General features: G+C 46.0%; 1 protein-coding gene across 8 annotated transcripts in view; it reads right to left on the reverse strand.

Annotated features, from left to right (window-relative positions):
* Nucleotides 1-15,408, reverse strand: part of LOC139986377 (uncharacterized) — a 110,019-nt gene that overhangs the window by 25,041 nt on the left and 69,570 nt on the right. For 5 of the 8 annotated variants that reach the window (XM_072001664.1, XM_072001658.1, XM_072001657.1 and 2 more), the window contains one exon: nucleotides 3,034-3,174. In XM_072001664.1, coding sequence (XP_071857765.1) covers nucleotides 3,034-3,174 — 141 coding nt within the window. Of the gene's footprint in view, nucleotides 1-3,033; nucleotides 3,175-9,894; nucleotides 10,404-15,408 lie in introns of all 8 variants that reach the window. The other 3 variants (XM_072001661.1, XM_072001660.1, XM_072001659.1) reach the window with 1 other exon arrangement.

Consider the following 15,408-nt stretch of genomic DNA (forward strand, 5'->3'; position numbering starts at 1 on the left):
TCGACGAAGAATTCAGCGTGCTACGCGCTTAACCAACTCGCGAGGGGCTGCAACGGAGTCGAGAGAACGCGGCTTGATTAAAATCGCGCGCTAAGCGGATCGAGTTCAATCGGTGATTTGAACGCCTCCATCCCTATAGCGGCCTCTTCGATACCGCTATTTCGCGCCATTGTTCCATCGACCGACGTTGACAGACCTTGTTCTATTGTAGTTGTCGTAGTTGTAAACTATCGATAGTCCCCGACGAATAATAACGACGAAAGGAGAACGCGGTTCATTCTACACAGCGTGATTCGCAATTGTGTTACGGTGAAAACGAATCGAGGTATCGTAGTATGGAAACCGAGTAACGTCTTCGTTAAATGACGCGTCATTTTGCGACATAATCGCCGAGCTGTATCGATCTCTCGCGTTTCTTCGCTTCGAACGTCTGTAGTCGGATTCTTCGTACACGGGGTCAAGGTCATGGCTATCAATGCCAGACTAACGGTAGGTACATCTACTAACTTTTCTGCATCTTGTCTTCTTCGTTCTCGAATCAACCATTCGATCGTGAATTCATCAACGACGAATCGCTGGCGTTCCCGGAGGAACATCTGGCCTTCGGATTTTTTCCACGCGAATTACCATCGAATCTCGCGCGAGGACAACCGGCTGTTTAGCTAGGCATTTTCGAGGAGACTGACAATGCTGGATGGATGTAATTGCCGGTTGCCCTTTGCTCGCTATTGCACCTTTCGAACGATAGAAACCTGCTAATTATTTACTCGACCAGAGCAGGTGTTCTTCGATATTTTTTAGCCCCAGAAATTATTCCCTTCGAGCTACTCGAATCGCGAATCTCGTGACGCGTACGAACCGTTACAATACCCTGAATCAACTAGATGGAAGGAAAGGAAAAATACGGTGGCCATCGCAGAAGATATACTGGCGTAATCCGTGACGACGTCAGCGAGGAATTCAGCAACGGTATGAAAATCCTTGTCATGGTGTGCGGAGGTGCCGTGACTTCCGATGACGCGTTCTGTCGCAGCAGGCACCTTCTGCACGCACAAATTGCACACGCGTCGTTCTATGCGTCATTGGTGATGTAACAGATGATGTCAGCACGTCAGATACTCGGGATAAAGTATAGTACACGGAATGCACAATTCTTGATCGGAACGCGTCCTTTTTGCGGTATTTTAGATCGCTGAAACCTAAAACGAACTTCCTTTCTCACGGAAATGAACGGTTTTGAAAATTCGCTTTCATAAATATTCGATCGACGAGAGTCTTAACCATAGAAACCCGCGTAAGAAAAGAGTATAAAAAATAATCCATTACTCGCGATTCAAACGCATAAAGAGCAAGCTATACAGTAATTTAGGAGTATCAAATTTAAAAAAAGGTATCGTCAAAATCCATGAGGGCGTCACGTATCAACAGGTTGACCGAAATTTTTTGCCACTTATTTCCGTGAAAAAATGGCCTGCGTTTTCGGTTTTGGCGATCTCTAAAACATCTACAGAGTAGCTATACTATACTAGAAGCAATGCTCGTATCAATCCGGTGTCCAAAAATATTCGAAACGCAGCGTCCTGTGGCCACAAGTCTGTCTACTGGGGTCGCGTTGAATTTCTACCGCTACGACGCACGCGTAGTCTGCCGTATCTTCATTATCGTCGCATTAGCTTTAATAAACATTAAGTTCAATCATAACGCCACCACGTTGAACGTTTCTCATCCACGAAATCCACCTGAGCGTCGTAAAGCGCGCAGCATCGCAGCGAGATTCCATGCGAGAGCGGTTACAATAGCCGTGAGAGGTGGACGGCCGAGGACAAAACGCGTTTACCTCCTAATCGAGAATTACGAAGCTCCCTGGTGCTTCGCGCGGTGATTATGCTTTATTACGGTGCGCGTGATAGATCTTCCGGTGGCGAGTGGCGCATGAATCGCGCGGAATCGCGAGGAAACCGCTCGACGCTGGTGGGCAACGAGCTGGAGACGGCTCGATCGTCTTCGAGATGACGAGGCCGAACAGAATGGACAGTTATTTCGTCGATAATAGGCATAAATTGTTTGCCAGCCTATTATTACTTTGAATTATTCATGACGCGGATGCTTGGCTGGTCCACGGAAGAGTCCCTGGTCGTCGCGAGACCAGCGGGCACTAGCAGCAGCCGATGAAAGTCGCAGGATCATTCCAAGATTTTATATCACGGGAAACGAAGGTTCTTTACGATCCGTTTTATCGTCGTTCGCCAGCTGTAAACAGCTAAACATCGAATCCTGCCGAACGGGAAGAACAGTGACGTTGAACACGGTGTTCTTTTAGTTAGTTACTTTGGATCCGACTCGGCAGTACTTCCGCGACTACCTTTAAGGTAATTGCCTAACGTCGGACATAACCGAGCAAATTACCACTCTATTCTCTATATCTAAAGAACGTATTTATCTTGTCATTTTATAAATATTTCTAAGTAATAGATTAAAAAAGTTCGTAGACGAATTTTAGCAAAACTCAAAGGTAATGTATTTTTATAGAATCGAGATCTTGTTTGGCCACGTTCGTTCGATATTTTTGTATCTTCCTAGAAGTTTTCGGTTTTGAAAACGTCATAAACTTTCGAAATGACCAAATGATCCTTTTTATTTCTTTCTCTCTTTTTTTTTTTGTCTCGAGGATTCTTTGCTTTCCGAACGAACCGTATTCGAGACGCTAAAAACGAATCCATCCTAACTTTAGTCGATAAAATTTTGCGAATTTTCCTATCATCTCCCATCTGTTTTGTCTTTTACGAATTTTATATTTGAATTCAATCGCGTGTAGAAAAATGTTGAAGATAGAAGGACACAAAGATGAAAACGAAAAGACGGCGGTGTGTCTGAGCAGTGAGGTTGAGTCGCAACCGGAAGCCGGGCTCATCGACGAGCGGAAGGTGAACGCATCGGGAGCCGGCCAAGACCGAGGGAATATTACTGGAGCTTTGTCGAGCAATTTCCAGAACGATTTCCGTATTTAGGTTGGAAGAAGTGGTTCTCTCTCACCTGTGCGCCTCGAAGCACGGCTAGACGGGCCTCTCTCTGCTCCAGGAGGCGCCTTTGCTGGGCAATTTCCCGCTGTTGCCTGGCTGCCATGCTTTCAAGCTCGCTGAGCACCAGCACAGCACCACCCCCGCCCACTGGTAACTGAAACAGGATTAAGAGTACATGAGGAAAAGCGGTTACAAATATCTGCAGTAGAGAAGGTGAAACTAGTCCTGCATTTTCTTCTCTATACTGGGATTTTCTTCGGACAATTGTGGAAAACATCGAATTAACTTAAAATTTAGTTGTTCGTTTGTAAATGTTCCTCCGGAACGGTATCTCGTAATCAGAAAATCAAGGGCCAATCTAGAAACCAATGACTGAGATAGAAAATTCATTGATTGCGAGCAACTTTATTCTTTAATCACAGCTTGTAAGATTTCTCGCCTCTATAAATACAAATGACGCTGATACCAGATTCGCCAAATTTAACGTACCGCCTTCGGTTTGAAATTCATCTCGATTAAAGGCAACGATACTCGAGGTTGCACAATAAAATCTCGTTGGATGTCGCGGGAGACCGAACGGTCTAAATGTCAGGCTGCCATTTCGCAACGGCGAGTCAGAGTGCAACGAAGAGGAGGTAGAAAGAGAGGAAGAAGATCCCGTGGAGGAAGACGAGGACGAAGAGAAAGACGAACGAGAGGAGGAGAAACCGGGAGGATTACGCGATTTCGCGGGTAGCAGAAACAAATGGAAAAACGGAAGGGGGCCGGTGTCCGAGGAGAGGCGTAACGTGGCGGAGAAAAGAAAAAGCGAGACGAAGAGTGGTAGGTCCGGACTGGAGGAGCGTTCGCGGTTCTTTTTGCTTGACCTCGTGTACCATCTGGAAAGGACCGGCCGGCGATACCAAGTAGAATCCCAAGGTCGACCTGGCCCTTCGAATTCCACAGCGACAAGGACTCCCGGTAACCTTCGTACGTCAACGAAAAGGAGCTGAACGTGTCTGTCGCTGATTCTCGCGTATCGCGTTCGCTGCATTTCCCAGTGACGGATCTCGCGAGCTCTTTCACTCGCGATTTCTGTTTGCTCGTAAATCCGTACAATTATGACCGAATAGGTAAGAAAAAGATTCAACGTGGAAATCTTTTTCTTTTTTAATATCGCGGAAGATAATTCGAATAACGAAAATCACCCGGATAACTAAAATTCCATTTACCATCTGTACGAAGTCTCCGTCGCAGTTACTACGCCTTCGTTCCGTTTCGTTCGTTCAAGTAGCGAACCCACAATGTCGCAATTAAACTTCTCCCAATTCTACGGAATCAGATTGCACGCGCACCGTTCCATTCGAATTTCAATTTCTCTCGATGCGTTCTCCTTAACGAACGATTCGCCGGTCAGTGAAATAAAAGTTCGTCGATAGATCGAGCGAATTGAAACGAAAGTGGAGCGCGAGACGTCGAACTAACCGAAATTATATCCAACAGCGCGACTTCCTTTTAACGCTGTTGAGTCAAAATCAATATCTTCTCTAATTCTCTGTTTATCATCTGCCAGCGTATTAATATCTATTACGTAGGTTGCTACGAGCGTTAATTCCCGAAACGACCGATTTCGAACCTCCCGCACCGGACCAGCTGTACGATTTATAATCCTTATTAAAGTCCTCTTTTATCGTGCTCCTTTATCGCATCATTGAACATCATCCGATTTCTCCATAGAGAATGTTGATCTAAGTGAAACGCTCGCGCGCACCTAACGCTGAAATATAATATCAATAAGCTTCATTCCCGATAGTCAAATTCATCGAGAATCGTCGTTAAATAAGGAAAGGCTCGAGGTTACATGGGCTTTTGTTTCACCACACGTTCGTCGTGACATCATTAACGCCAGAGAAGCCGGTTATTAGCAGTGGAATTGATCGACGTCGTCGTACGATCGAGGCGTTACTCGTCGTTCCACCTCGTGTTCCTCCCCTTTATTAGCTTAGTCCTTCGTGAAAATGGCGGATGGAGGCTTCTCCTTTCCTCTCTAGTTCAAGTTAGGAGTAATCTTTAATGCAAAGGATCACCGGCGAACGGAAAATCGAGGAAACTTCTCCGCTCGTTAACCGACAATTCAATTTTCTCGATGCCGCTGTCTCGACGATACCCTCCGTTAATCCGAATTCGATTACTTTGCACTTTGATAACCACGAAAGTTATCCGCCGCCCGTTCTTAGTCCTGCTTACTCTCCTTCAAACTCTATCACGATCGACTTGATCGTCGAATCTCCGAGATCCTGCCTCCATATTGATATAAAACGAACGTTTGTCTTACCTCTTTTTGAAAAACATCTAATTTACAGCGGTCTACTTATTCGCTGGAACCGTTATCGAGGAAGAAAAAAGATCGGAATGGAGGCTGCAGTGGGCAATAAATCGCGCGATAAGGCAGCAGGAGGGTGAATAAATATCAAACACCCCCGGTGCAGCTGCGAGCGAGGGATTTTCGCTTCGAAAGCCACAAATTTTTCCCGCGTTTCAACGGCACCGTCGGCTCGTAAATAGACAGAACCGCGGTCACTGATCCAGGGAAAAGAATTCCCTGCGAAGGAGCTGGCATGCCTCCGAGCGTGCCGCGTTTTTCGCGCGTGAAGCTCGAACAAGTGCGATTCGAAGGGACACGCGATGCGACTGCCCTGTTATTATCCTGTACGCTCGGAAAGGAACACCTCCGAGCTATCTCGTCGGCCGCATTGTGTTTCAAGTGTACAGAAATTTCGCTGAATTTGCTCATTTCGGCATCCTTTGCAGGCGATTTAACGACGCTGGCTCGCTGCGAGTGATTTTCTCCATGGACGAAAGAATATTTTATTATCTTCAGGCTGGCGAATACCTTTGTTAGACGAGGTTTAACTGAGTTTCGAAGACGTGACCGGATGTTCTATAACTTTGCGAGTCATGTAGTTATTTAGAAGTAAAAGCGAGTCCTCGACTATTAATGGCTCGATCGCACGGCTCGTCAGCTCCATTTTCCTTTCAGTTACGAACAACTTAATTTTCATTATCGCCGTGAACGAGTAATTCACGCTTTCTGTTTTCCAAATGAAAACGAATCGATTCGATCACGGACATACGCGATTTTCAAAAGCAAATTGTATCTTCACGCCTACCATCTGCGTTGTGCAAAATCAATGCGGTTGATAACCAAACAGCTGTGCGAACGGATCTTTCGAGACGAACGTTTTCCATCTGTCCAACTTTCGTTATCTTCGTTAACGCCGCTTTCCAACGGCGGATTTATCTTCGAAGGAGATTTTTTCTTTCGCCTCGTTTCGTTCCACGTTCGACGATTTTCCTTCTAAACGACGTTCTATCTACCACGCTATCGAATCGTTCTAGGCGAAGAGATTTCACTCTCTCTCTCTCTATCGCTCTACACGCCTCCGAACATGAAAATTCTATCTCTGTACAAACCGTGTGGATCCGCGTCGAATATTTTCAAACTCGTTGCGCTTCGTGGCACATAGTTTCCCATTTTTCTCTTTCTTCTTGGTGTTTCGGTTAAAAAATCGTATTTTTATACACCAGCGGGGCCTCGTTAATCTTTTTACAGCGCTCGATTATTCTGACCCAGCGGCGTTTCAAGGCTCGTTGTTCCAGCCTGTTCGCGAGATTCCACTTTGAGCAGATTGCGTCTTCTGCGATAGGACATTGAACAGGCAGCCTCGAAGCAAGGAAGGAAGACACTTACGTATAATTTTCGGAGACTTGCAGCACTCTAGGCGGTAGAAGCTCCGACCAATCCTTCCTCGATTCGAAACGAGACAGCGTCGTAGAGACACGTCCCACGGAATTCTCGATATCATTCCCCGTTTCTCTCCGACGTGTTCCTCAAAGGGAGCTTTATGAACGACAAACAGGAAGTCGCGATCTTTGGATATTCCGTTTGCAAATAATATTCGGTCGAATTGCCTCTTTGCGAGAATGGATTCGCTCGATTCTCGCGTGCGACGATTTCAAATGTTTCAACGGCGCTCGATATTACATTCCACGAAGGCACTTTGAACTGACAACACTGTCATCTCGCAGCTAAAAATGAGCCGAATAAGAGCAATCACTGTAACTGTGTTCTGTCCGTAGATCATCTTCTAAATTGTAACAACGTTTTCTAATAAAAAATTAAACTTGCTCTTTCAAACGAAATTCAGACGCGTTCTAAATCGTAAAAAGCATCGGGAAGATTTTTTCTGTTTTATCAAAGATATTAATTTGTATCGCCAATTACGATATTGCAAGCTAAGCACTTGGTTCTAACATACAATGTATCATATTAATTCGAGTTGAAGTTAATTTCACTTAATTGTAATTGTACGCTTAATTGTACGATGTATGCTCAAAATGTATAGATACTGTTATTTACGTTTGTAAATCTTCTTGTCGTACATTCTCGTTACGTGTCTTATTAATCGTTAATGGCCACAAAGATTAGGTAGGTGCGCTCGTAAATAAGATAAATAGTAATAATACATTCCACGGAGACAACGTTCTGCCTGTCTCTACCTTGTTGCTTCTCTAATCGTTTATTTATACGTTTGGTCGGCAAAATGTACTTGACTAGAAGTAACTACGAAGATGAATAACCTGAGAGTACAAGACTAACGTAAACATAATCTGTATATGTGAGAGAAATACGAATTACGAGATAAATAATACACAGAATGGATTAACATTAAGATTAATTGATAAAAAAAGGTATGGCGCTAAGGGGACCCGTCAATCGTGTTAAACGAAATAGATTGCGTTTTGAACGCGTAGGGCGCCGAATTGTCGCTTTCTATCTGACACGATCACTGATAACAGAGCATGAGATAAGCGGATGTAAATATAGCGTCATATTCTCGTTATCCAAATTCTGGTCAACAGTCTGATTGCTTGTCGACGAGAATCAGGGAATAAAGAGAATCAGCGACCAAAGGAGTGGTTTCAGTTCGGCGTGGGCATCCATCAAGGGTTTCCAGTAAAAACATGGCCAGCAACGAAACCGGTCGAGCATTACCAGAGCTAAGCCTCTTCAAATGAGCGGCATATTGACCTTTCTCATTTCGGCCGGAGGTCGGGGTTAAACGCGAGTCCGGCAATCACGGTCTAACGGGTGGCTCGGAAATACCCCCGTCGCGAATCGTTTACCGGGAAAATCCTTCGAACCGAACGAATTGCCCTATTTTCAGACGAAGCTCCGCTTCCAAGGAGTAAATTCGCCTCGTGTACGAGAAACGGCGGCAGCTGTCTCTGCCACCGTCGAGTAAAGTCGAAAACGAAGAAGAATATCTGGCGCGTTGTTTGCTCCGGAACGTTCTTTAAAGCGAAATTTTCACAACGACTATAGACTCGTTCGGGTAGCCGTTTAAACGTCGAATTTTTACTGTAAACCGCGCCATTTTCGTTTGGAGAGCAAACGAACGAGCCGCGAGAAATGGAACAGTGGTATTTAAAAAGAGAAGAGGGTACGAGCATGGGGAGGGAAGAGGTATTGGAGAGAAAATCGAGCCAACGGACAATCCCCGACGATTATCGCGCAACACGACACTTCCAACGACTATACTGTAACTTTTTCGAAAGCATTTGTCCGTAACGGTCGGCAAACGAGCGTGCGATTGAATCGCGTGGAACGCGGACACGATGGAACGATACGCGTCTCTATCAACAGCTTCTCGTTGAGAACTTTAGCGGGATGTTTCTCGAGAACCCGGATGATTTTGTAGGATTTCGACTATTGGCATTCGTACGATCGAAAGGAATTATCTTTGCCGTTATGTTCGAACGCTCCGTTTTTTTTTTTTTGCGCTCGAAAGCGACGCGACGAGTAGCACCCCGTCGAAACGGATTACGAAAGTTAAAACGTTCGCGGAAACGGACTACGCATGTCGTTACGACCCCCAGGTGTACATATGGCGATTATTGCGTGGGAATCATCAAAGTGCAATCACCAACGACAATAATTACCAATGTAGGAAGATCAGTATCCAATTCAGCGGCCTCTCCTTACCCTACACAGCGTTTATTCATCATCGTACTGATTCACGTACATGAATTCACGTGGATCTCGAGATAGGAAATTTGCAATAATTTTGATAAACACGGCTAAATAAACATCGGTGATAAGCGGTCAGATATTCTGGTACGAAGCGGCACACGGTACTGAGGTGAGGGGGATGTTAATTAAGGAAATTCACCGACGAAGAGACATTTTGCCGGTGAGAACGCATAAATAACAAGGGAATTTCATCGAAATAATCCCAGCTGCCTCCGCCTTACAAAGTTATCTCGCGGCAGTTTAAGTGGCCGTAACTATTATTTATTCGATCAGCCAGCCGATGTAGTCCCTGTGAACTATGACGCGTTCCCTCTTCTTGGCCCGCCTTCTCCGAGCGCGGCCACGTTTTATCGCGAGGAAGTAATGAACGTCCTCCATCCGAGATAAATGGCTGATTTATTTATTGGATGGAGGACGGCGAGCACGTAAAATGGGAAAAAATTCCGCGGGACAGTGGCGACAGAGATAACGATCCCGATGGAGGATCGTGCAGGTTTAACGAGATCTATCTCTCCATGAAATTACCTTCCGTTACTTCTTTCCTTTTCTTGCCGGCCTTGTCTTCGTAAAAGTCAAGAATACACTGTTCAGGTTGCACAGCGATAAAATAACAATAAAACCGATAATTGAAGTTTCTCGTGGCTGTGATGTCTTTCTAAGATAACGTCGGAACGGGAAAAATCTCGCACGTAACAAATAGAGAATCAGAGAGGATGAAAGTAGGTGGGGAAAGAGAAGCGTAGTCGGTAATAGCTCGTGGTCGATGGCAGTAAGGGGTTGGAATACGAAGCGAGAGCTTACCTCGTTCTCGAGCTTAGGGGTGTTGTCGCATTCCGGCTGCTTGCCGTCTGCCGGTTTCTCCTTCACGGACAGCAGCTTCGGTTTTCTCTTGGATCGGCCGTGCCGGAGCTTCACCGTCACGGCTTTCGACTTGAAGTTCTCCGCCGGATAAACGCACGCCAGCATCGTGCCTTGGCACGGTTTCGCGATTATTTTCGTTCGATTGTCCTCCCGACGCGTGGCTATCCTCGAAACTCGCTACCACTTTTCCCTTTTTGCTCAACGTTCGCGAACTTGGTACTTTCCTTCTTTCGATGGCGCGCGATTTTCTTCCGATTTGCAATTAAGGGTCGCGCGTCGCGGTCCCATCGGCTCCTCGGAAAACTCGTTAATTCCGCGATTAATTAAAAGCACGTTTTTTCAACCGCCGTTAATTCGTCGTTCGTTCGCGTTACACTTTCACAGGTTTCCCTTTTTCTTCGTCGGGGCTTGTTGCTCGCTGGAATCGTTTCTCCTCGAATCTACCGCCTCTAGAATTACATCGTACCAACGAGCGTTAATCGGTTACGAGAGGGTGACTTTGACACGGAGAGACTGTCTCTGGAAAGGGTTGCGCGGGACGAAGTATCAGCGGGTCATCGAATATAGCCGACTGTCAAAGATAATTAACGATTGCATGGCGTAACGAGGATCCAGAGTTGAACGCTTCTAGAATTCGGTGCTCACGCGTTAGATTTCATTACGGTTGCCAATTAAAACGCGAGCTAACTGTCAGAGCGTCCGTTTTCTCTTGAACTCATCACTGGGTCTCATTGTAATCGCTTACCGTTATTTCGTGTTTCCTCTCCCACCGTAACGTAAAAATAATTCGCTGGAGAAAATCTATCCGCCGATCGTGAATACGCCAGGAGAAGAGTACGATGAACTTCGTTAATTTTATAGAACCGTATACGAAGGATAATTGCTAAAGGTATCGCTGTTTGTTTCAGTCAGATGGAGCAATTATTCGCGAATGGGATTGCAGATTCCAACGAGGCTGAAAAACTTTTTAAATACGCGTCAGATGGGAATGAAGGATAGAAAAGAAAAGGAGAAAAGAAAAGAAAAGAAAAGAAATGAAACGAAACGCTTATCTACATCTTGAAGTCGAGCTGTGCAAATCTGGAACCACGTTTCGTACGTAAATCGAGTTTCGGTGACAAAGGACGGGCTGCGTTTACAAGGAACGATATCCGTAATGCGACTCTTGTTAATTATAACCGCGCTTCTGCCGCCTGCAAAGGGAAAAGGGCAATGGGCATCGATTCGACGCGTAGCTTCGCCAATTGTATACAGTTCGCCAACTCTGTATGCGCATCTCTCTATGGTTACCAAGAGTCTCTCCGTTCGATTCTGAAAGCGTACGTACGAGAAGGATGGGGTGGGACGCGCAGCGAGCTTCGAAATTCACATAAAGCTGGATAACGCGTGGAGGATTCCTTTATTCCTGTAATCTCCGTGAACCGTGAAGTCAACGACGTTAGCCACATTTAACAAGGACCAAGGAAAATCGTGCGCTTTTCATTTATTTCGCATTACTCCACGAACACATCTTTTTTCCTAATTAATTCGTCGACTTTCGCGTTATAAGTACACAATAAATTAAGAGGTTTGTGGGTCACTGGATTAATAGAGCATCGCGGTTCTCTTTAATTCCCTTGCCAGTCATTAAAATTGAACAAGCGTCTTATTTATTCTGACTTTATTTCATGTATGAATTACCGACCAACTTTCCCCTCGATAGAAGAATCTTTCGTCGAGGCCAACTTTTCACACGATCCACGGTATGACTAATATGTAAAGCAATCGCAAAGTAGAATGAGAAATTGCCGGGAATTGCGAAGAATTGCAGACGGCAACGGGGTTGAAAATGCTAGAGCGGCCACTTTCCAGTGTCTTTCGCGTTGAGTAAAGGCGTCGGAATAGGGGAGGAAATAGGGAGGCTGTATTCACCAGGCTTTACTTCCTCTTTCTCCCGTTTCTTCTCAGAGAATGCTTGATCGTAAATTTTTCATTAGGTCAGTCTATCCCTGCTCCGGGAACGCTCTGCTTCTCCCTTTATTCTATTACAAGCGTTCAAACAGGTCGACGTTACTGAAAACTGGCCTCGTGGCGAAAATTGTGTTCCTTCGGATGAAAAGGGTGTTCTGCGAACGGCGTTCCTTTGATTTTTCCCGCCTGTTCCGATTAGTGGCGTGGATTAAAGTTACAAGCGAAAGGAACAGCGTGCTTTGATTAAGAGACATAGGAAGAGAGACGGTTTCAGGGGTGGTATCGAAAATGGGAAATAAACCTGAAATCGTTCTCCGCGTACTCGTCCAATTCCGCGCTCGTTAATCAAACCCGATCAATCGGATATTTTTCAACCGCCGAATTCCACATTCCAGTCTCGTTCTCGGGTAGTCAAATTTGCAAAACGTAGCGAGTACAGGGAAGAGCGAGGAATCTACGCTTCCGAGAGGACGAATCCTCCGGCCGAGTGGAAATTTAGCGGCGCGTAACTCGAGTTTAGCCGTATCCGAAATCGATCGAGGGAAGCGGTGGCGGCTCTGTTCGTGCATTCGAGAAACAATGGGAACGAGGAGGAATCGGAAACGATTAAGCAATACCGTCTCGGTATCACGTCGATCTATAATCGTTCCTTTAAAAATAAACGAAAGAACGACGAAGAAGCGTATCGTCCTCGAACCTTACGACCTAAAAACGCGTCAAAGACTGTTCGAAAGTTTGCCACAGGCCAGACGTATCCGAAGGCCTGTTGCATGGCGAGAAACGCGCGGAGCGAGAAGAAGCGAATCTACCATATGACAGAGCGAACGCTCCCCTAACGGGGTTTGTCTTATTTAATTTGCGGCTGACTCGAGGGGAAAAATCGGGGCGTGATTACAGGCCCCTCTGCTCGAGACGCGTGTCACCGCGGGAATGAAAGTATTTCCACGGATCGACGCCTGCGGCCTCCGACTAAGCTCGTTCGAGCTCTCGTCGATAAATGAATTTTCGCGTTAACAGGGGTGTGTCCCGAGATTCCTTCAAACTACATGTTTCGAGTGGCAGAGAGGTTTGCTTTGTTGGCAAGAGAACGTGGAATTGGCAGTCGGTTTGTTATAACACGGAAACCTAAGTTGTCTTTGGATGGAGTTTCGAGGGGATGTTTTTACTGACGCACCGAGTATATATACCTTACTTACGTGGTTGAGCCCCACCCCAACAAGCTGTTACGCTAAATTAATCATGCAGAGCTTGATTTTGCCGGGTTATATTATGCTTGGCTCGAATGTCGATTAACGAGTATCGTACGCGCATAAACACGCGGCAAATTCTCAGTACCGGTAATTCATAGTCTGTACCTAATTTTCTTTCCCGTTCTATTCTTTGACGTGCGTTCCCATTTTCTTCCGATATCGCTTCGAGGAAAGCAGGAAGCACGCAACAAAAATCAGCCCGCGAGAAACTAAGAAACAGAAGTGGTTTATTTCGATCTTCGATTACCTCGGAGGCCTTCGTGACCTAGTAGATTGTTTCTCAAGTATCGTACCGAGATTCCTGGAAATTAACTCCGACGAGAGAGAAAGAAAGAGGGAGAGAGAGAGAGGCTTTCTTTTCCAATTCCTCGACTCTGTGCTGTGACTCGGTGCTGTTAATTTGCGCCAGATCTTTGTCCAACTTTGGCATCGCGTTTCTTCCATCCTATTTAAAACGTTCGATGGATTCTTTTCGAGACAAGAATGCTTTTTTTTTTTTATAAACGAGAGAGAAGAAGAAGGGCTTTCGACGGAACCGATGATACGCCCTAGAATCGTTAATCGTTTTCTTATCGCGAAACTAGACGAGAGAAGCTACTCTTTCGGTCCGATATTCGCGGCTATCGCTGCTGAATCTCAAGCGGCCGAGCCGATTGGAGAGAGGTCGATTCGATAGTTCGATAAACCAACGACCCACGGTTTCATCCACTTTCGTTTGAACGTCACGGAGAAGATGGCGTCGCGCCATGTTCCGGAAGATAACTCGCGTACACTTTCCTCGCAGCTTCGAGATCCGAGCCCTATCTTTCGAGAAATTACTACCTCTCGTCTCGTTCCAGTGCATGAGAGACATCTAAACGTGTTTCTCATTAAGATTGGAACGTTCAAATTGATCCAAATCGATATGGACACGATATATCATCGTCATTTCAGAATTTCCGGCGATTTGCAAAAAACACGCGATGCGAATTATAAATTCGTAACTTTTATAAATGAAATTCTTCTACTTTCCTATCGCGAGACATAGAGACCGCGAGGGATAATTTTTATTTCCAACACGATTCACCACATTTTCCCACTTGCACGAAACAGAAGCTACTGTCCCGATCGTCAGAGCGGTCGATCTCGCTCGCTCAGCCTTATTCAACGTTATCGTCTTGCCACGACACGTTCCCGAGCCTGTCGCGGTCTAAATAGCTCGACATACGATGGAGCTTAAGCCCCGTACACATAGCCGAGCATGACACGAAATCGACACGGAGGCGTTCGCAAAATTTGCCCCCGTTCCCTGAATATTCATCGACGTGAATACGTTATCTCGTCGCGATAACGTCGGCGTTTCGCCCGTTCGCTCTCCCCCGCACGCGTCCATTACGAACTTGGAGACTGTAAACGCGAATACCTTCCACGTGCATCCCGATTATCGTCCGTTTTAGGCTCGTGAATGCGAGCAGCAGGTTCGTGGCGTCCGCTCGATCCATCGCCGAGGATGGATTCCGGTGAAAGGGTCACGAATATTGCCAGGATATTGCAGACGCGAGTGAACCACCACGACCGACCAAATAGATCGAAGTTAATTAAGATCGAGCAGGATAGTAGACGTCCTAAAAGCCCGGCAGCTGAGAACTTGGCAATTTCCACGCTGTTTTCTCATTCGTTTCCACGTATGACAAATAAAGTCCCGACTTAAGCCGTGGATTTCCTGAAACGGGCGAGATCTTTTTTGTTCTACGATACGGTAGAACGCGCTCCGAGTGTTCGCCGAAAATGGGATATCGTAGAACGCGGTGCTGTTTGCACAACGTGTGTACACGATTTAGCGGAAAACTGACAGAGCAAGCACTCTCGCGGTTCACCCCCATAGAAATGATAATCCGTGGGACGGTGATGGCTGTGCACGCTTCGAATAATCATAGGTTACGCAGAATCGACGATGACTAGAGAGCTTGTACCACAGTTTGCAACGATTTTGCAACAGGGAACGCCAGCCGCGGTCGATGAAACAGACGGAGAGACACGAAACTGGCGTGCTCGTCGAAATATTTCCCGTGTATTTACGGAAAAACCAACGCCCCGCTATCAAAAGCGTCCTCTCGCGCAAAACACGTTCGTGTTTCTTCGTTAATTCGGCTAATGGACGCTCGACCGGGTCGAATCGGGGACGCAAGAGACGCCGGGTGGAATAAAATCGTCACGGAACCTCGATGACACATCGGATAAGAGTGGCTAAAGAAAATATTTAAACGAGCGGGAA

This window comes from Bombus fervidus, chromosome 4, assembly GCF_041682495.2.
Source record: "Bombus fervidus isolate BK054 chromosome 4, iyBomFerv1, whole genome shotgun sequence".
NCBI lineage: Eukaryota > Metazoa > Arthropoda > Insecta > Hymenoptera > Apidae > Bombus > Bombus fervidus.